The 23,715-nt window shown below is 37.2% G+C and overlaps 1 protein-coding gene across 6 annotated transcripts in view; it reads right to left on the bottom strand.

Annotated features, from left to right (window-relative positions):
- Nucleotides 1–23,715, bottom strand: part of FTO (FTO alpha-ketoglutarate dependent dioxygenase) — a 222,260-nt gene that overhangs the window by 136,231 nt on the left and 62,314 nt on the right. For all 6 annotated transcript variants that reach the window (XM_053953125.1, XM_053953131.1, XM_053953130.1 and 3 more), the window contains one exon: nt 22,089–22,208. In XM_053953125.1, the coding sequence (XP_053809100.1) occupies nt 22,089–22,208 (120 nt within the window). The remainder of the gene's footprint in view (nt 1–22,088; nt 22,209–23,715) is intronic.

The following is a 23,715-nucleotide window of genomic DNA, read 5'->3' as shown; positions in this document are numbered from 1 at the left end:
TTACTCATTTGATTCATGTGCCTAACAAGAAAACAAACAGTGTGATCACGAGATCAAACATACACATGCTGATTTCTCTCCAAAACAAAAATCACATGCTGCAGATTCTGGCAACTCAACAGAGATGACATTTGCATGATGTGCTCCCAAATTATGACAATACAATTTGGAAAACGGACAACGCTGTTACAGCTCAGACACCCCGTAATGTGCATTCTGTTACTCTGCACCACAACATTCCCAGCTCCTGCCTCACCACTCACCAGCTCTTCCTTCTACAGGCACGTGAAACAAGATATGGGTTCTCAAGTTCAGCTGCAAAGTCCAACTTAAGAGAGAGGTCAGAGGTGGCTGACTAATCACCTCTGCACTCTTCCAGAAGGAACCGTTAATCCACTGGTAAAAAAGCAATGTCAAGGATGCATTAACACAAACTGCCTGAGCATCCTTAACAGACACATACTGAGTACACGCTACAAAGGACATGCTCTCTACTAGCCCAAAAAAGCTTTTGTATCTCCTGGACTGCTGGAAAAATGAAAAACAGCAGTTTGTGGAGAAGGGTTTGACCTGTGTTCTCTCACACAAAAACCTCTACTGTTAAAGATACATCATGACAAGCTGTGCCAGAGCTCTAAAAATCTCCATGTACAGTCAACTGTCTACCTGCTTCACCTTCTGCTTTTCCATGATGCTACAGGGCAAATCACACTTCAGAGTTAGAGGTACAGCCTAGGTGAACAATCACCCAAGCTATTCATGTTAAATTAATACACTTATTAATAAAAACCCTTTATCTTCTTAAAGAGGAAAACATGTCATTTCATAAACTGGTGTCTCTCCTTCATAAACTGGTGTCTCTCCTCAGCATTTGAATTCTGGAGTCAGTGTTCTTTATTTTTTTTCCACTTCTAAATTTTTTATTTAGGATATCATTATGCAATCTTTTCATATGTACCAAATCAATCTTCAGGGATAAACACATTCCTCTAGGAAAAAAAAAAAAAAACTAAAACATTTTCATTAGGATACAGACTGCTTTTTAAAAATATTTGACTATTTTTTCCTATTCAGCAACAACTCTGTTAAGACTGCATGCTGAAAGACTCATATTTACTGACATCTTAAATGTTATACTTTTCTTTTTGTTTCACAAAAATTTCTCTTAAATATTTATTAACAGAACTCCTTAAATATCAAACTATGTTCTTGAGTTCTATATATCTTTTAAGGTTGGTAGATTTCATCCTGTTTACAACTAGTCATATCAGTTATTGCCATACTGGAGAGATCTTACTTACTACTAGCAACTTACTATAGTATGTTGCTCTTACTAGAGATGTAGTGTAAGAAAATTAAAACCCAAGACAAAATATCTCTGCCAAAAGCCCAAGAGCATAGCAGTTATTAGGAGGAAAAGAAGTATTTTAAGAAGCATTTGTGAAAACGTGTCAAAGCATTTCCATTTAAAATAGAACAACCAAATACTATGAACTTAAGCTCATATTGAAGAATTTTCATCCTGAGAAAAAAGTGAGATATCCTCCCCCATCAAATGGCTCCATTTATGACCCTGTGCAGCAATTAAAAGCATGACTTCAAGTTTTTTGAAGTTATTTTGGCCTACAAAACCAACTAAAAGTGACAGCCAAAAATTACCATCAGCACTGGGTTTGAAATCATCTGAAATCTTGGGTCTCAGGGCAAATTCTAGATAATCAAAACAACCTGTAATATTTCAATATATTTCTTCCTTCATACATCAGTGAAAGGCAGGAAAAAACTTCAAACTCTTAAAGCCATTTCAAAAGACTACGCTTTGTTAATTTAAAACTGATTAAAAGCACTGAGAATACTATTTTAATTTGACATTTTTAGAAAGTCTTAATTTTAAACCTATTCATCAACACAGAAACAGTAGCTGGCAAATTGTTATGTAAAGGGTTTAGAGTGGAAAAGAGAAGTTCCAGCTTTGTTTACTACTTTTCAGGCTATCAGAAGCAGAAGGAGAAAAAGCTTCTTCATTTTGTATTATTTGAGGTGAATCCATTAGCTTGGTTAAAAAAAAGAAAAAAGAAAAAGAAGTATCACAGGTCAAAAGAACAAAATGACACACAAAATCCATTGCCAAACCGGCTGTCGGTTGGATGCACAAGAGCAATGCTAAACAACTGTGGTATGGAGACAAAATATGCTTTCTTTAGGACACTTTTACAATAAGTTATTTAAGCCTTGTGAACAGCCTTGCCTTGCACCCACCCCTCACACATTAATGAAAACAAAGGGGGCCCATTTACATTGTAACCCCGCAGTGGGGTTAAGCATGTGACCTTAAAGTATGGTGCTCTTGTGCTCAGTGGAAAGGTTCTTGACAATATAAACAAGAATTACTGCTGTTAGAGAAAGGGAAGACAATTAAAAACAATCTAGGATGCATGTTGTACAGCTGTTCAAGTTACAGCTACGTGTGACCCCTAAAGATTCTACAGGTTTCACTTCAGAAACTTAGGACATTTTAGTTTTATTAAAGTAATCCTTCAACAAAAACTGAATTCGTATGAAAAACATGAGGTTTTATATGAGTAACACAGTGAAAATTATGTATTGCTGGCAAAACATGCCATCGCTGCAGTTAAAAAGATGTTGTGGTCTGCACATCTCTTTCCAATACTTAAGCTTGCCAACAGCTGAGCAAAAAGGAAATCTCTGTAATGAATGCTAAGAGAACCTGTTGAGAGAAAAAACACTGTTCTTGAAACAAATGAGACTTTGACAGGTCAAATCACAATCAAATCTATTTGACAGACCTTTGTACCCAGGCAAAAAAAAAAAACCCAAAAAAAAACCCCCAAAAAAACCCAACTGGGTGATTCCAGCAAAACTCTGTAGGCACAGTGGCCCAAAATAGATCAAATTGCAGGACCAAACAGCCACAACATTTTTTTAAGCTTAATTTTGGATACCATTGATTCCAAATGCAATGAAGACAGACTGCAATTATGGTCAGTAGTTTCTTTAAACATGCCTACAAATTTTCTAATAACCAAGAAAATACTTAAATTTTAAAGAGAAAATGATAGAATATTTTTTCCCATCAGTAGCTAAAACTAATTGTCCTAATATTGTCCTTAAAAAATAGGGTTAGAGAAGAAAAACTTCTGAGAAAATAACAAAGATCTTGGCTAAGTTTCATAAAACCACAATTTCCCTGCCTGTTTGATCTTTGTACAGTCAGCATAAGCCTCTGAAACTCCTCCACAAATGAAAGGCATTCATGGGAAGCCATCAGAAAGCATTGCTTGTCCTCTGGGACCCAGGACAATAAAAGAAAAGTTTGTGTCTGCCACGTGGGCCTACAATTCAGCTTAAATGAACAAACCATTGCAATATCCTTTGGCTTTGTGAAAATGATACTTCCTACTTTTTTTGGAAGAAAGGAAGTCATATATAAACAGAACAAAGGGAAGAGGCAACACAAGTAGAGCCTCTCATAATAAATATTACAGTGAAAGTTTTGCTCATCAAACCAAGATTAAAAACATATTTTAATCTCCCAAGTTTTATGCCTTTGATGTATGTTCAAGAGGAAAGCTTATATATTTTGTAAGATTTACAACATTTCTAGTGGGAATAGCTTCGTATTTCAGTTTTTTTCTCCTCTTTCTGAAATTGAGAATGTATGGGGTTGATTCTATCCCTTAATGCTGTGTCATATCAAACACTTCTGTAGAGAACAGAAGTTAGGATGTCCTTTGGACATTTTTCCCCAACAAACAGGCTAGTGTTCTACTGAACAAAGCACTGCAAAGTCATTACAATGCTGTAATGGTAACCTATGCCTATGGAAATACTTCTTAAAACGCCAGCTTTCCTAGACCACAAGAAAATTCAAACATTTGCACTGAAGTCCATAGCATAGAGAAGCACTAAATTGCATTTCCTTGTGGTGCTAAAATTAGGAGAATTAGGTTATATAGCTTCAGTCGAAATAGTAGTAATTTATTATCTGTAATTTCACCACGACATGCCCACAACAGCCTGATATGACACACAAAGCATAACCCTTATACAACAGGGGCTCCCTTTGTAACATCTGTTCAGTTTCGCATGATTTTCTTGACCTCCCATACAACCTTTCTGGGCAGCTTTCCTTGTTCTTTCTTGACATAGCACCCATTGCTATGACAAAAGAACCTGCTCTTAAAATCAAATTTTCTTGCTGCAGCACAGTCAAATAGCTGCTCATTTCCACAGCCTTAGGTGAAGGCAAAGCCAAATACATCACTGATCCCCTCAGATGGTATGAGGCAAAATAGGTGATAGTTTCAGTGTAAATAACAATGACAGAATGCTATCCCTGATGTTGCAACACTTTTGGCTTTGGTTTTATCTACCAACCATTAATTTCGGGGGACATCATCAGAAATTCTCAAGTATAGTTTCACAGACACAAAGTCAGAGGAGCAAAGGTGAAACTTGCCAGAATTGTCATTTTAAGCAATTATTACAGTGAAGATAACTGTACTGTATATTGGTAGGACCTAGTTTAACAATGTTTAAGGAAGATCTGTTTACTTCAGAGAAATATGAAACTGTTATAAATGAAGTAAACACTGGGTGGTAGACAGGTGTGTACTCAGGAGGTGGAAAGGATAAAATGGGTGAGGGAGGAGGTGACAGCATCTTGCCAAAGCTGTGTCAGCCCCTGGAAAGCTGATAAAGACTCTTCTCCTCTGTGCTATTCCAAAGGTACATGGACCACATAGCTGTCTTTCCAGAAGTCAAATCCTTTTCACATCTTTCCAAGCATTCCCAATCAGTCCATTTGATTCTAAAGATACATAAAAGAGAGATGCAGAAAGTTGTCCAGAAATAGCAACTTGCAGATAAAGAAAAAAAGGAGGAGGCAGAGATTTCAAGGACAGTAAGAATCTACCACAACAGACTGTCTTTCTTAAGGAAAATAAGTGAAATGCTGTAAGAGAAAAAAAAGGATATCCTACCAGAAAATTAATATAAATTTTAACTTAGGAACAGTCATTAAGAGATTATTTCAACACTAGAGGAAAAACAACAATAAATTTATAATCAGAAGTGCCAAAGCTGGAATTACACCAAAGAAACTTTAAGGAGCCTGACAGGGAAGACAGGTGTCTTGTCAATAAATACTGTGCCAGAAGAAGGTTCAGCCACAACTTCGTAAGTCATTTGCCCAAAGCAAATAGCAAGCAAATGAAAGTGTGAGGAATAATAGGATTCTTGTCTCCTACTCTCTATTTCCCTTCATGTTGCCATATGGTATCCATATCTGGGAGGATAAGCAGTACTTTGTACCCTGGTGTTTCAGTTTTCATGACACTTTACAAGTCTCATTGCTCATTTCACCGCTTTCCATGAGCTACTCCTTAATGACACCCAGCCATTGCTTCCTTTGCTTTCCTGTAAAAACAACATACTCAGGAAATAATGAATGTATATTTGTCTCTTTCAAGTAACTGCAGATCCGTTTGAGCCATTTACTTTGCAATAAACTTTTTAAAGAGAGCTGCTTTTTTTCCCAATCAAAAAAAAAAAAAAGTGCCTGTACATCTTAAGGGTCACAATACACTAATTAAAAAAAAATATATATATATACAAATAATGCCCCATAGCCTCACTTCTGAGCTATAACCTACATTAACTCCTCCACCTCAGCAAAGAAAAAAATTAAATCACACTGCAACAACTGAGTACTCCATAGTTCATTTTGACTTTTCAGCCCAAACAGAAATATCCAGTGACTGGTATAGTTCACAAAAAAGACTATCAAATTGCTTCTAATGGTGAGTTTCTACAAAGCATACTTTGCTAGAGGGAGTTACTTAAGAAGCAGTTGTGGAAACAAGAAAGCATTGGCCCAGAGAAGAGGAGTGTAAGCTTATTAACAACAGCACCCAATCCCCAGCTGAAAGAAGCACCTGAAAAGGCAGAACAGTTTTGTCTTTGAGTGCAAACAGTGGACTCCAACCACGGGTCAAGGCTGAGCAATTTCACTGGAAAGGAAAAGGAATCCTCCAGAACTGGAGGCCAGGACCATGCCTCAGGCAGAAAATAAACCAGTGATGAACATGACTCTAAGGGTTACTGTTTGGCAGGGAAATCTCTCTCTTATTCTTCCTCGGTGCCCAACCTGCTACGTAGCCTGTATGAGAAAATTCTGCATTTTTCTGCATGACAGTAGCCTCTGCAGCAGGTATCAAAACTTACGTTTAAGAAACAGAATTGTAGACTCAAAATTTTAAGATACTCTAAGGCAAGATAAGGCAAAGCTTCTGAAAACAAAACACTGCTCATAATCAATTAGGAGAAAGGAAATTCCTGGAAAATTTTAAGTTTTTCACCTCTTCCTAAACCCCAGATTTTCACAGAATTTTAAAGACTATTCCATTCATAAACCATTGCAACTCTCTGGAAACTATCCTAAAGGCTAACTTTTCCCTATGGCTAGAAAAGTGTTTGACATGTGTGCTACAACATGGTCACAGTCTAAATTTTTCACCTTAATATGATAAACTTGAATATGAAAAACATACATAGAAATAGAAGTTAGATTTTTTTTTCCTACCAATACAATAAAAGTAATATAGCTAAGGTAAAAGATTAATCACTGTTTGTAAGAATTCATTCACCCAGGGAATTTTTTCATCTGTCCTCTCCTTTACTTAGCTACACAGAAAATAGATTTTGCTGGCTATGTTTAATTTCCACAGCTGTCACTGTGATCTAAAACATTTATATTGGAGCAATCACATTTATCCTCAGGAAACCAGGAACTGGAGTACCAGTTCAAACACTGGATAGTCTATCTGCTATCTTCTGACCCCAGTGGTGTTTTAGATTTAGGAGATGTATGGTGCAAATAAGCAGCAAAATATTTTTTAATTAAAATTTATTTGAAAAATGCAATTAAACAGCAAAAATGTGATGAAACAGCAAAAGCTGACATGGTTTATATATGCTTATTGACTGGGTTAGTACAAATGTAGGTATAAAAATGTAAAGTAAACATTCAAAAGTAGGTGCAAAATGAAAACAGGATATAACTAATATTTCTAAAGTAAATCTCTAAACATATTTTAATGTCTAGTAATGTAACAATATAACATATATTAATGTCTTTAATTTGAATGTCTAGTAATGGATTATATAAATTCTGATTATGGAACAAGTCAAAAAAGAGCATCACAGGCAACAGATTCATAGCCTTACTTGTAAGTCATGTTATTTACTTAAGCCCATTATGCAAATTCTCAAATCGTTGTTTTAAGAAAAGATTACAGCACTTCTACAAATATTTATGCTTCAACCCAAGAAAATAAATGGCTGTTTGTGATAAATCTAAGAAGGAATCCAAAATATTTCAGCATACTTTGAAATAGGACTACCAAAATTCTAATGTACTATATGTTCGTACAGAACATAATCTTCACTATGAAAACAGCTATGTACATTGTTCTAGCTATACCAGCTAAATCAGCAAACAACTTTGTTGATCTTTCATGAAGTAAATCTTATTTAGTAAGCTGGTTATTATTCTCAACCTTTAGTTGTCTGTTCTTTCAGTCTTGCTTGCAACCCACTAATTTATTTCTCTCCCCCATGCCTTTTTTTTTTTTCTTTTTTAGTATTAAAAATAGATTTACACAAAACCAGTAACAATTTTCAGTAAAAACATCTTCTGGTTTTAATCAGGCAGTTCATCACTTAAAATTTCACACATATACACTATTACAAATGTTCTATCTGCAGACTTTCAAGCTCAATGTTCTGCTACTGTGAAGCCATAACATAACCACTCCCTCAAGAAAGCTGATTCAGGACTATGTCAGCACACAAAAAACTATTTTGACATATAAAGTGAAATTATATATTCACACAGAACTCACATTTTTAACTAACTGTATCACTTATATTGGTAGTTTACATATTTAATAGCCCCAGAGCAAGATACTATTAAATTCTGCAGCCAAGTTTACGAGATGAAAATTCAGATCGTCATATTAATACCTTCAGTTCTTTTCACCTTAGCATCCTTTGCGCTTCCAAGACTCTCTATACTTCCATTATATTTATTCCTATTTCTCACTTGATTATTGTTATTCTCTTTTCTGCAACTTATTTCCTCCCAGTTTCTTGCTCTGCTCACAAAACCACATTGACCTTTAATTCTGCCTCCTACCGAATTACTTCAAATGTTTTCAGTACATTTTGTGGTGCCAGACTACTCACAAAAGTAGAAGAAAAAAACATTTCTAAGCATAAATGAAACTATTAAATGGAAGTGAAACATTAAAGGTACAAGGAACGAAGCCAGTGCAATATTTAGTATTTCTACTAACCACAGGCCAGCAGTTGAATGGCAGTCAGCACTTAAGCAATCTTATAACAGAGAAATCATGTAGGAAGCCACAGTGCAGTGTGCAGCATTCCCCCTGGAGCATGTACAGGAAAAAAGTACCCCTAAAATTTTACCATGTCTGCTTTTTATCCCACAACATAGGAACTAATTGCCCTCAGTGTCTGAGCTGGATTCCTTGCATGCTGGAGCAGAACAAATACTACTTTCTCACCTATCCGTCACAGCAAACATGAAAGATTATGACAAAAGCAAACCAGCTAATCTTAGCACCTCACTGAGCTCAGAGCAAAACACCAGGCAGCAAAGCAGAGAGAAACCCAGCACACACAGACAGTGAAGCAATCATCAAATGAGTGGCCAGACAGCAGCAACTGGCCACTGTGCTTCCACTCATTTAACCATCATCCCATCTGCTGTAGAGCAGCATTAAAACACCCACAGGTTTGGTATGTAGTTAAACGTTTAAGAATCACTACGGTATGTTTCATTTTTCTGGCAGACTGCAGGACTTCATTCAGCAGTTCAGACTTTAAGCCCATTCTGGTAACTGAGTTAAAACAGAGCTTTTTTACACCAGTGAACTCATGTCCCAGCTCTGCAAACACTGTTAACATTTGTTCAGACTAGTCCGGTGCTGAATTTTCCTAAAGCAGCAAGTCAGGAGCAGTTATTCCTCTACTGGAAAAGGCCGAGGGAAGCTTATCATACCCTGATACAGATTCGAAGGTTGGCATCATTTGAGCTGAGAACAATCTATAAGCTCAAAGCACTGTCCCAGCCAGACGAGACACTCTCCTTCTGGTTTTGGCTTCCTAACTTTATTTACTGCTTCCTTTGCTCTTTGACCATCTCCTTCGTTTACATGCAAGTCCTAAACGCTGCAGAGGGCTATGCTGCACCAACATAATTCTCCTCTAACTGGCTTGCCACAGTTTCAGGTACTACCAGAGAGGTTTTGGAGTGGAAAAACACCAGTGAGGGAACTCTTGCAGGAACATCATGCCCACACTTTGCCAGATTTGGAGTAGATGGAACGACCACAGCCTGAAGAAATCTCCAGGTGGAACATGTACCTCAGATTTGCAGTCAAGGAATGTGCTATGGTCACCTTTACAGAAGGGAGCAAAGCCAGTGTCACAGCACTTTGGTGTACACTGGCAATGACTGTTGGCCACTGTAAAGACTTTGCAGATGGATACAGCAACTCAGCAAACCTGGCCACATAACTGAATTCTGCTGGAGATGTGGGAATGGTTACACAACCCCAGAAATGTGTGAAAAACAAAACAGCAAAAATCCTTTGGTGCTTCCCTCTCAGTCAGCTCCAGCACTTTAAAGAACACAGCTGAGAAAAACACAAAAAACCCCACAGTACTTCAAGAAAGGACTGAAATATTAGGGCAAGGGTAACTCCTGCACAGCCAGAGCCTTTGAAACAACTGAAGGATTTTAGTATAGCTCCTCAATTCTGAAACCACAATGACTGGGATACAGCTGGCAGCTGGACAAGAATCTCTGCGATATCTCCACATCACCTGAAATGACAGCCATATATATTTATACCTTATAAAGTGTGTGTTTATATATATACATACACAAATATATATATATGCACACACATTTACAATCTTTAATAGGTCTTTCTAAAAAGGCTTAGAATGAGACACAGGTAGGTATCTACTTTTTCACAGGCTTAAGTAGGGAATATCTTTTCCCATGTGCTTTTTATTATGATTTTTTTTTTTTTTTTGGTTGTGAGATTTTCATTATTTTTAAATGGAGGATTTCTGGAGGAGCCGTTCCGTGCAAAGAGAACTTATGTTCTAATGCCTACAGCTCCAACAGACTTGGGTCCCTAAAGAAGCAGCATGCTCTTCTTCTCTCCTCACCCCAAATTGTCTCAAAATGATTTTCAGGTAAAACAGAGAATGAAACAACCTTTAGGGAAAAAAAAAAAAAAAAACCAAAGGAAAAAACACTGAAAAAACCCAAACCCCAAATAAAAGAATGTACCTTTGACCTCTGGTAATTCAAATAGAGTGTTAATCACCAAAGGATTAACACCCTCTGTATTATAAATAACATAACCAGTCATCAGGAAATTATAACACCCCATATAATCAAGAAACACTGAAGTCTATAATAGAACTGTGCCCAAGCAGTGGGATGAGAAGTACTAATATGAGAAACTTAACACATTGTATCAGTTAAGAGAGATTCTGCAACTTCAGGCATTATGGAGAGCAGCTTAGTACTTAAATAGTCAAATCTTTTACCCTCCATGTGTGCACATGGCTGTATATACATAGATATATATATATATATGCATCCATGTGCCATATAAGCACACAAAAAATTTCACAAGCCTTAACCATTATACACATTTTTTAAATTTAAAAAAAATCTATGCATATATAATCTCCTTGTTTTTTTCCTGAATAATTTTATGTATGTGGAATCAAAAGCAAATACTTTCCAACATACTTTAAATAGTTTTCTGCATTCAACATAATTATTTTTTGCTTAAATAAAGATTATTTCTCCCTTATTTTAAATGTAGTATTATTACAGCACAGAGGTATCAATTAAGAGAGTTCTACCAAAATGCTAGGTTTTTAAAGGGATGGGTGAAAAAAAATCAAAGAAATCACTACCCACAGTATTTGGCTTTGAAGGAGACACACAGCTACACCATTATCGTCTGCCATCTTCCCCATAACCACTTCCCACTTGCAAAGCCTCTCCATCCTATTTTCTCTCAAACCACACCATTCCTTTTTGCCTGAGAGCCTTTGCCAACCTGTCCTACTTTTTCTCAACCTCCAAAGCTCTTCCTGCCAAGCTTGTTCTCTATTCCCACTGTACCCAAAGGCCCACTTCACCCACGCACCCGTTTCAAGTTTGGAAGCAGTTCTGCACTGACTCCAAAGCTGTGTTCCAGGAGTCCTCACTCACCTTGCCCTCAGTCCTGCCATTGTGCCAGGGGAAGGCTCCCAGCCCTCCCCGTGTTTGCACAGGCACCTGCTGCCACCCTCCCCTTGGCCAGCTGCAACTGCTTCCCTGACTGCTTCTTCCCCACCCCTTAGTCCTTCAGAAACCTGTACAGGTAATTAAATAAGTAGCATTAAGAAGCCAGATGAAACAAATGAGATGGTGAGTAGAACTCACTCAGAAGTTACTGTTTCCAGCTGTGCCTGTGCCTTGCCAATCAATCTCCTCTATCCACACAGGAGGGTTCCTCTAGGACCTCAGCATTTGCCCAAGAGGAAAATCAGACCTTTTCCTCAACATGGAGTATCTCATGAAGAATAGAAAGAGCAACTCATCCCAAGAAAGAACAACTAAGTTCAAATTTATTTGTAATAGTATTTTCTGCTGAGACTCAAAGATCAGTGGAGAAAAGATCCACATTCTCACAATCATGTTTCCTTAGTTGACTTCTTCCAAGGAACAATAAAAGAATGTAAAGTCATGGAATCTGGTGACACATCTACAAGCAGGCAAGCCAAGGTTGGGATGAAAATGGACAGCTCTTGCCATGTATAAAAATCTTAAACTTAGATGGGGATAAAGGGAAGAATTTACTTTCTCAGTTTGAGGCGGCTTTACAATCTAAACTGCATTAGAATTTCCCCTTTAAATCTTCAGAAAAAAGGCCACACTCCTTTAGTTCACTTCCTCCCATTGCAGAATAACTAGCAAATCCTATCTTTTTCAAGCCCACTATAAAAATCTCCCAGAATTTCTCCAAGCTAGTGTCTGTCCACAACTATGAAATACAGTTTCTAAATGAAATACACTTTAAAGCTGTACCATGAGAAAAAGCACAGCTTAATTAAGTTAACTAAGCTGATTAAGCCATGCTCTTTCACCTACTACAGGAAGTATTTAGCCCTGTAGCCAGCCTAAAGGCACCTCACACAGCGTATGACATGTTTTCCAGAGATACTGTATATATTTAGTCACTGTGGAAGGGGAAAAAGCAAACACCCTATATGTCAGCATGCCAACAAAAGAACAGAAGAAGTATCAGCTGATAAAGCAGCTGTTTACATCTCATTCTTGTCTGGAAGGTAGGTATTACATTACAAGGGAATAGACAAAGTTAAGAGAACAGTACCCCACCACCTCAGATCTGACTGTTATAAAATAATTTAAGTAGGAACACATTCTCCAAAAATCCTGATCATTGATATTATTACTTGGATCTTTGTAAGTTAGCAAACAACTCAGACAAATTGAAAATTGAATAGATTACAGCAGCTTTATTTTAAAATAATTAAGAATAACCTTTTTCCTTTGTTCTATTGAAATGCGTTTATATCATTAAAAGAATTCTTTAAAAATTTCAATCCTTTTAAAATCTATAAAAGCAATTTCTAAAATAAAGACATAGCAGTATTCTTATCTTGGCTTTTCCTGGTACAAGGCTGCTGCTCTGTGTCTCATAAAGATTTCTGGCAGAGTGAGAAAACCTGGTCAGTATCAGAGTCTTTCCTGGGACCTGTCTGCAGTGTCGACAAGCAGCTAAGCTGAATATTAATACACTCTCCATCATCAAAAGCTGTTGCATACCCAAAGGATGAAAAATATTTTAATCAGCTTTCAGCTTGTCTAGTAGAAGTCAGTTTATTCCTTTGGGATTATACATCTATGTGCTCAATTTTTGTCTTCACACTCTCTCTCCATACACATTACTTTTGAAACTAGCAGCAAAGAGCCTAAATCTGCTGTTTTGTTGGGAAAAGCCAGCTAATGCTGTGATTCAATTACAGTATTTTACATTAAAGAAGAAAATGTAGAAGAGGAAAAGCAAAGAAAAATCTTGAGAAAACAGCCCTGTTATCAAGTTTTTTAACATTAGGATTTCTTAAAGAAATTTCTTAAAGACTTTTTTTATTTTGTTCAACATCTCCACAAATTCTAAGAGTTTTCAAGTCTGGTTCATCTGTTATCTTACCCATCTTTTCCTCTCCCCAGTAATTACTGCAAATTCACAATTCCTTTAGCATAACAATCACCAGTGGAATTGACCCATGAATGTATAAATAATATATAAATATGTGTATCAAGTACATCGGACATGGAAACCAACAAATGATCAGTAATGGACAAATGGTTTGAAGAGCCTTGTCTGTACCAGTGCACCTGCATGGCAACCTCTGCTTTTTGTGCTGTCCTTCATCTTAGAGACAATGCCATTCCCTGCAAGGCTGCATTAATGAAGAAAAAACCTACAGGAGAAGACTTCTGAAAGTGAGAAATATTAATAATCTTAATTCTGGGGTTTTTTTTTAATCCTTTCAAAAGCATCATAACATTTTGGACTAGGACCTAGTCAGGATTTATATTGGTCTTTTCTTTGAGCTTCAACATAAATGCAACACAGAAGTACTGTCATCTTGCATCAGCCCTGCTTCCTGGGGATAGATGTATTATCACTGGACATGAAACACCATTGTGCTCTTTCCTCTTGCCCATAAGAGAAGACATGAAGAAATGTAAGGCTCTGCTGATTTTCAGATTTTCTATCACCTCATGGAAGCCTGAAGAGCACCTCTGTGTGGTACTACACAGCATCAGCATCAACTGGTTTGTAGAGACTAATCTTAAAATAATTTCTATCATCCATCAGCAACACAACCAGTCATTACTTCTGAGCAAAAGAGTGAATTCTGTGGTCCTACTACTGCAAATTATTTCAGCACAAAACCTTCTGTTTCATGAAATGGAAGCATGACATTGGACAGAAGGAAACCAAAAGGATCACAATGAGTTAACTTACTCTACCATGTAAAAAAGTCTTATAATTCAGTTATCCAAGCTGAGTCCCACCACAACATCACAAAACAATTGACCTTCTAGCTCGCTGGTGAAGCTCTAATCCATTAGCATGTAGGACACAGCTTGAAGATGGAGCTAAAATGTAATTATTAGCAGTGTGTATATGCATACGTATATATACAGACACATAAAAATAATCACTTCAGTTTATTATACAATGATATTGATCCCTAGGCAGCTAGACAACATGAACTGATGCACTGTTCCCAGCTATTAACAGTGCACTTTGTGGATCATTGCATGCTAAGCACAGAGCTGGATTCATCTCCAGCACAGCTCCACTGCTGCCAGCCCTGTCCCCCAGCAACAATCCGGCCTGTTTCACCATCCCCTTCATTGTTCTACTCTATTACAGAAATTCAAATTGAGTCCTGTGAAAACTACTCTGATTGTGAGAAACAACCACATTATTTTACTGGAATAATTTAAAAGATTTGCTACATTTAAACTTTATATTAATGCCTCTGTTGTGAAAATTATATAGACTTCAGACTGACTAGCAGTCCAAGGAAAACTGCCAAAATCTGATGTTCACTTGTAACATTTGAGAAAAGCCAGTAATTATCTTCCTACTGCAGAATAGTAAACATGATTATATCTACTGCTTCAAGATCATTAAGCAGAAGCATGTGAGGTGACAAACAGAAAGTGCAAAAAAGATTCACACAAAAGCTCCTGAGAATGAGACCTGGGAACTGCCAGGAGACAGTCAGGGTCAGCCAAAACACAGTAAGCTCTTTCTTAAACAGAATTTTCCCATCTTAAAATAAAAATTAAAGTTCCTATGTGGCCCCATCTACACTTTCCAGTCATGATATGGGAGGCAGAAATTTGTCGGTTTCCTTCAAATGCAGGATGTTCTCTCCCTAGGACATAGCCAATAAGTAATTGTCAGATACAGAAAAAAATCATAGCCTCATTTAATTGAGGAGGAATTTAAGATCAGAAATTGTCTGCAATCTAAAACCAAAGTTAGACCTCAAAGTTTTGATTGCCAGACTGATTTTGAAAACCACACCTAAGTGACTTGCACAAGTTAAACAGAGGGTCAGTAAAAGAATCAGCACCTAATTCGTCAGGGCATAATGCTCTCCATAGCAACTTCTGAAGCCAACTTATATTTCTTTATGTACAAAATGAAAGCTGCAATTCTGAGCAAAGATGAAGTAACTGTTAAAGAACACATTACAAAAATACTATTCACCCATGATCTTGTTAGGAATTAGAAGGACTGATGATCAGATAGGAAAGAAGAGGTATCAATGCAGCAACAGCAGCTTTTCAGAAGACGTCACCTCCTTCGCCTACCAAAGCCATTTGGAAAGTAAAGCAGCTGTGTTCTATTTTATAGTGGTTACAGAGCCACTAAAATACAAAAGCAATAAAACCACATTTAGCAACACTAGCTGTATTTAAAAAAATACAGCAATGTAGATGGTGACATTTTAGTCATACTGCCATTTGCTTTCACTTTCATTCAAAATCACAACTTACCCTAGTTTATAACAATCACAGTACAAATTATTCCTGCCAAACCGCTGTAATTCACAGTTTTAACATCAAACCAAATCCTTTTTTTTCTGTGTAGCATGTCCATAAACATATATACACAAATACAAATCCATAAGCTCTGTATCTGATCACTTCTAGGATTGAATAAATAAGAACTAGAAATAGTTTTAAATATTTGTATTAATTAATAAATTTCCATATAGCATATAACAAATTCTAAAAATACAGATGAATTTCTTTTCAAGAAATATTATTCCCAGTCTGCAAATACAGTCTTTTATTAAGATTTTCTACTAGGAAATAGATTTCTGAGAACATTAAAGCATATCATAGAATCTTCTGGGTTGGAAGGTACCTTAAAGACAATTTAGTTCCAATCCTCCCTACTATGGGCAGGAACAATCCCAGGTTGCTCCAAGCCCTGTCCAACCTGGCCCTGAACACTTCCAGGGATGGGGCAGCCACAGCTTCTCCGGGCACCCTGTGCCAGGGCCTTGACAGCCTCACAGTAAACAATTTCTTCCTAATATCCAAACTAAACTGCCCCCCATCAGTTTAAAACCATTCCCCCTCATCCTGTCACTCATGCCCTTGTGGAAGACTTTGCAAAGAATAGAGAGACTGGTAAAACAATAGCTCAATACTACAACATCATTTCCACAGCAAATAATAAGCCTCAATAAACACACTATTAATACAAAGATCTTTTGTTATTCTAGTGTATACCCATCCAATGTTTTGGAAGAACAAATTTGATTTCTGCAGATTATGGTATATGCATTTATGCTTTAAACTCTAGTACAGAACTGATGGCATTTTGCACGCAAGTGCAGGTATTTAGAACACACGATTGCATACATCTAAGAGTATAAAAATAGTGAGGATCACAGAAAGAAACCCAGTTACTGAAAGGATAAAGCACAAGACAACAGAATTCTAATTATCCAAAACTGCAGCTCACCAAGATCCGGTTGTGTGCACAAGAACACCTACAAACGTCAAATTTGCAACTCAGGTGCAAATCCACCTGGAGGGAAGGCAGAGGACCACACCACAGGCACAGCCACACAGCCCACCCCTGGTCCTCCACCTGGGCCATCAGAAATGCAGCTCCCTGTCCCACAGGACGTGAATGGTCCTAAACTTCTCCTGGCTCACGCCAGTGTACATTACAACCTTAATGTTGTCAGTGTGATTTTCCCAGAATGCTGTCGAGTGGGGAGGCTGCCCTTTGAACAATTCCAGTTTCTAACAGAAATGTTACAGTGGTTCATATCAACACTGCTCAGATCTCAACCAGCTCACGGAAGGGTTAAAAATAGAAAGTGCTATCCACTGGTTTGCTCTGATGTTCCTGGAGATATTGTCACTGGATGTATCCTCAGAAGAATTCTATTCAACACCTCTGTCTTTAAGTACAAAGCTGTAGGCTGTAGCAGCTTTAGGAAACATAAGTATCCTTTTTTCTGCTGCACAGTATCTGTGTGTGAAATTCTCTAAAGGGGTTTAAGTATTTACCCTGAACACTATCAGACAGTTTCTAAAATTTTCCTTATCCTGTTGCAGAAACACTTCAAAGAGAATCATAAACACAGTCTTTTGTGCTTTCAGCACACATGTTGTTTTGGAAGCTTAAGTCTGAATTCCCTCAGAATTGTAAATAATTTTTTTCCTCAAAGATGTGCAATACAACTTTACTTATTTTTTTTCTTTTTACAGTTTCATTGTGATTCTACTACAGACAATGCTCAATCCTTTCTCCCATTTCTGACAGCTAAAAATATTAGGGTCAAAGAAATTATTGCCAAAAAAAAAAAAAAAAAAAAGAAAAAGAAAAGAAAAATAAGTCTCCAGGATCAAGTTTTGTTGTTGTTGTTTAAGATAAAAGATACATTTCCAGAAACATCTGACTTCCAGTGTGCATAAAATATAATCTGCCAAAAATACATTTATTTAAAGTCTCTGGCCTAAACAGATAAGGAGAGCCCCAAAAGACAATAAACATGGGTAAAATTTGGGTTTTCGAGCTGCCATGTTGCTCCTGCATTTCACAGCTCATTAGGCAAATCCGATCACCCATCGCCACATGGCCCTCCAATAAAGTGTGACACTGCAATATCTGAACACCACAGGAAAACCAGAAGAGAAATTAAAATAATACCTCAGAGTTCCTGGAATTTTGGCTGACAAGGTCAAACCAATTCAAGTGTCAGTTAAGTTGCTATGCAATTTCTGAAAGAAGCTAAACAACCAACCAGCCTGTTTGTGATCCCATTATCTATTTTTTTTTAATAATTGGTTAGTTGTTTAAAGTGCCAAAGTCTACAAAAGCTAGGAGAATTCCTTGTAAAAGCATATTTTTTTCTTAGAGCTTTTCATGGTTATCCGGGAACTGAAATGCTCTTGATTTAAATACATATTTAAACCCTTGCTTTAATTTGGGAGAAAAAAAAATGGCTCTGGGCTGAGATTTTGTAGCTCAAGTTTCAGTGTAGACTCAATTCTAACTATCAGGCTGTAAGCCCTTGACAATAGTGGCTTATAGCTAAAACTATAACATACTTCATATATAGCAATAGGAGCAAATAATGAAACAGACCTCAAAAAGGAAAGAAAAATAATTTTACAATAAAATAGCCTTGCTCTCTGATTTCAAGTCAGTTGTGTAAACTGATAAAAAACCTGTTAATAAGAATAACAGTAATAATGAGTCTAAAGACAGTTTTTTAAAAGTTTTACAGATCAAGATGAAAGTCGTGCAGAAAGATACCAGCCTGCATGAAATGCCACTCTGATAATTCTGCTTCCACCAAGTGTGCACACTTCTGCTTTTGCACTACTACAAATTAAAAGGTGTGCTGCATTTCATTATCATCAGCTGTTTTAAGACGCCAGAAAATGAAACAAATGGTGTAACAACTACTTGTGTTTCAGTTATCCCATTAAGAAATTACTTCCTCAAGATCTATGTTTCATTCCTTTAAGTAGTCCCTTCACTGTAGGCAGTGAAGCAGTTGTGCTGTTAAATGCAACTCCAAGTCACTCACAATTTTCTCTACATTTCAGTTCCATACTTTCTTTCATCCTGCTAAATTCCTGCATAAATAGGTGGGATTAAATGGAGCCTAGCCTACCAAACATAATTATATATGTTGTGATTTTATACTGCAATGAAATTGATACATTTTAATAATGCCAGTCTTGGCTCCTTCCCACTAAAGTCAATAAAGGTTATTAAGGCCAACTGCCATATAAATACATTGCTACATTGCTAAATGGACTGTCAAAGCAGGAAATACAGTTCACACCATATAGCACTGTAAGGCCCTTTTTTGTTTCTTAAGGAACACTAGATATGTTTTAAAAAGCCTTCAAAAATTCAACATGCAAGTGTAGCCATATATGTTTACTTTTCAGTCCACAAATAAAAATAATTTCATTGATTTACATTTTACTTTTCTCATGTGAATCAACCTAAAACAAAATAACAAAAAAAAAAAAAAAGACTGTTGGACTTCTGCAGCTCTTACAGTTTTGGTGTGATGGTTACAGATTTTCATAGCTAAAATAAATGTCAGATTGCAAGGTTTGCATGATATCAGACCCTGAGAGACAAATTGTCTCTCCACTGAATCTCAGAACAGCTACAGCAAGACTTGCTCACATCACATGAGATTTCAGCTTTTCAGACTTCTCTTTACCCAGAAAGCAAAGCCTGTACGGTCTTTTTTCAAATGGTAACTCTCCCTTTGAATTCTGCAAGCATTTATCCTGATGTTGCAGGCGATAACGTGTTAATCTTGGATGACTTTTAAAAAAAACCCTCCAACATATGAATAGCCTTCATATTTTCAAGGGAGGGGGAGAAAAAAAGGAAGATTGGTTAAACTGCTTCAGATTTAATGGCTCATAAATTCATGAGGTAATATTGTGGGAAATGTAATGTTTTATCAGAATGTCATTCAAATGAAAGGTTTAACATTTACATCACAAGACTGAGCTCTAAGTAAAACTATCCTCAGGGAAAGAAATGCCAGGAATAAACACTATGATAAAATTGTGTGCTTGCTATAATGCACAAAAATATTTAATAAAGCCCACAGGTTTGAAGACAGTGGGCTAAACTTCCTGTAATATCACTCTGCTGTGACAGAAGAGTAATTACAATTAGCAGAATCAGAGATAATTTTTGAAATTTTCTTTTCTACTTTATAGCTGCTTTATTAAACAAGGGGAAAAGTGGAAAATAAACCACAGAAGGTCCTGAGACTGACTTTTGTATCACTCTAAACACATGTATAAAAAAGCTACCTCAACAGTTGCTCATCTCACACACAAAGGAAAAATACATGCTTAAATGTTTTTTTCTTTTAAGAAATAATTCCTTTTAAGCATCAAAATCTTTCCGAAACAAGACAAATATTCTAAGACATTTTACTTTAAGCATTTTATATTACTCTCTCTCTCTTTTTACTTTTTTAAGAATCATCCAGCTAAAGTTACAAACTTGGAGGGGAAAAAAAAAAAAAAAAACCACCAAAAACACCCATCGACTGCAGACTACTGGGTACCTTCAAAAATACCCTTTTGATTTAACTTAGCTGCGGAAGCTGAGCATGCACCAAACACGGCACTTTTTACGTTCAGTTGCTGTTGGACTGGTTAACCCGCAGGAGCGGGGATGGCGGCGCGGGGCAACCGCGGCTCAACACTGCCCCCTGCCGGCGCCCCGCCGGCGCCGCAGCTCAAACCGCCCCAGCGGCAAGGCCCGAGCGCAGCGAGCGCCGGGTTCTCTTAGAGACTCGACAAAACAGACATTCCCAATTAACGTTCTCCTCTGTCTCCTCCAATAGCTGAAATTAATTGTGATTAATATGTTATAAGTCATAAAACATTAAAGCCATCCTTAAAATATAAATTAGAAGCAGCTTCTGTCTTGGCCCAAGCTTCGGTTTGCTGATAAATATCATCCCGAGGCCTGTTGAAAGGAGATACACTGACGCCACCATGTTTCTAATTAGAGACACATGGCAATGTCACACCAATTGCAGAAAACCTAACCCTTGAGAGTTCCAGAGTTTGCTGTTTTTCCATGTTTTCAACACACAATGGATATAAAATATCAAACATTCTTGTCTATACCTCATCTAAGCCTGTGTTAGTAAGAGAATAAGTTGTCATTTGAAAGAAAAACAAACCAAAAGATTTTTTTTAAATTATAAGGGTCGTTGAAGAATGTGAGCACATAAGAACACCAAAAAAAAAAAAAGGGAAAAAATACCCCAAACACATAAGCAAGTTATATTTTCTCTCCTTTTGTAGGAAAATTCAGTGTTCACTGATTTCTTGTGGCAACTGATTCCACAACTGAAATGTCCACTTTTCCAGGCGTGTTTTCCGAGTCTGAACCAGCCACTGCTGGGGCAGCTGAGTCACAGCATTTCCTGTCAGATTCAAGGTTCTTGTTGCACCTCAAACACAGCCCTGACACAAATGGTACCCAGCATCCTCAGCTACAGCACAAACTCTTCCAACCAGTACAGGCAAGTTGAGGCTAATTTATGCTGTGGCCAGCAGATATGACCGAGAAGCAGCTTCTGATGCAGCTGGATGGAGAGGAGGACAATGGGTTTGCCAGCACAGCCCCTTCTGAGTGCAAACACAGAAACAGGCACGCTGGCAACTGCTCTGAAACTCTGACAGCACAGGCTCTCACCTGAGGCTCTACATGGACAGCAGCAGCAACAGGATAACAGTGATCAGCACTGGATCCCTTTTCAAGAAACGCACAATGTACTTTGAAGTACCCAGAAATCATTATTACATTCATTCTTGAAATAATCCCCTCTTGCAGGTTCTGGCTTTGGTTTAAGTGTGCAGGTGGACCACAGACAGTTGCACTTCCAGATCACCAATTTTGTTCTCAGCTTTCCTCAGACACGTGCACCACTGTTGTCATGAGCAGAGGTGTCTGTCAGGGTGCTGTACACAAAAGTTGACAATGCGCAGTATTTGTGTGGTGTAATATTTGGCTGTCATCTTGTGAGGCTCTAAAAGGCTCATAGGAAGCTTTTATGAGGCTTTCAAACTTTAAAAACAAGCAAAGTCAAGAACTAACTAAAATCCTGGGGTTTTGGATCTGATTTTGCTCACATTTTTTCTGGCTACTGGGGGATAAAAGTAAGATGAGACAGTGAAAGGCTGACATTGATTCTGCTTCTCATATGTTCTGAATAAAGTCTAAAATCCATTACGACAGTACAATTAAAAACATAATTGTGAGTGCTCTCAAAATTAGGCCCTAGAGGCTTTAGACTTTAAAACTAGTACTTACCATAATCTCCAGTTTTCTCCAAAATTCTTCCAATTTAGCCATAGGCTTAAGCCACCAATCAGTGCACTTCAAATACCTCTTGCCTTGGAACCAAAACTGCCTAAGCCACTCAAATTCAACCTGCAAGATAAAAACATATGGCACCATAAACATCCACAGTCCTTATCTGGGGCAGGAATGGGATAATGCAAGAATCCAGCTGTACCTGAACAGTCCCATAGAAAAGGACAGTTACCAAAGTTGGTCATTTCTAAACACACCCTCACTGTTTATTGCTAAATATACCCAGCTGTTTATTTCTATTCCACATCCATTTGTGACCTGAGCTACTCTCTTCAAACCCAGAGAGGTGCAAAACTCAACTCTTTTTTTTCCCTGTTTCTTACATGGTGTACATGTATAACAAACATTAAAAATTCCAGCCAAATATGCACCAACTCTGGCTTATTGTGATTAACACTGTGGGTTTCAAATTGTTTCGGTTACAGAAGATGGAAAAAAGCTTGCAGTAATAACATTGCTAGAATGCAGCCCAGTAGCTTTGGAATGAGAGGGTGGCACACAAGGAATCACAGCCTCTCATCCTTCACCAGACAGCTCAGTTAGCAAAGATGCTGCTTTTCTTTAAGAGTAATCCATAGTTCTGGTCTTTAGAATTCCAGATTTATCTTTGTTGTGGTAGTTATGTTTCACACTGAGTTCAAAGCTGCTTTAATCATTATTTGTACCACAAAGATTTGTTTATCCTTGCTCAGCTCTGAAGATGCAGACAAAGACAACCTACCAAGGTGATAGAATAAAGAAAACTGCCCAAAGCTGTCACCTAACACTCCCTTTCCTGCAAGAGAAAACTGAACAGCTACAGAAATCTGAAAGTGGTCCAGTTAACATTAACTAAAGGTTTGGTCCATACATTAAAGATTACAATAAAAAAATACTTAAATTTTCAGTGTATAGAAAGAATATTAAAGAAATTTTTTTTTCGTAAAATATAACATGATTAGTTGGCAGACACAGATCTTAAAATGTCTTTAAAAAATCCTGACTGCTAGCCAGTCACTTTTTAGCACAGAAGTTTGATGACATCCTTCCCAAAAAAAAAAAAAAAAAAAAAAAAAAAAAAAGCTGAAGGAAATTTTGCTTCCTCTATAATATTAAAGAGGCATGAAGGGCCCAGTTATGGTTTGGTAGAAAAAAAAGCAAAAAAAAGCATATCATTCTTCAATAATAACTGTTTTTTTTTCTCTCTTCACTACTTTTTGAGTTTTTTGGCCTCTACCATGTGCTGTCTGGCAAACGGGTTCCATGAAATTAATCACAAGGCCATTAATCAATGAAAAAAAAACATTTTTATTAAAATCAATGTTAAAATATGACTCATCATAGATCTATTGCAGTCAATCTGATTTTTACCTAGTCATATTGATTTGTTGCAAAAATCTATGTAATTTCACTCTAATTGCAGTCTGGCATATTGGCTAAAATTTAAATGTATCTTGATCCCATACAAAATATATATAATTTGACACAAAAGAGTCGTCTTTTAGGTCTAAGACATAAAGTAGAGCAACAAGCTAGTTCATTTTCTGCAGGATTAGCTGGTCTCATCAGAGGTCAGTGTGTACCT

This window comes from Vidua chalybeata, chromosome 11 (genome assembly GCF_026979565.1).
Source record: "Vidua chalybeata isolate OUT-0048 chromosome 11, bVidCha1 merged haplotype, whole genome shotgun sequence".
Lineage (NCBI taxonomy): Eukaryota > Metazoa > Chordata > Aves > Passeriformes > Viduidae > Vidua > Vidua chalybeata.
Note: the sequence above shows the minus strand (reverse complement) of the source record. Positions and strands in the feature narration are given on the sequence as shown.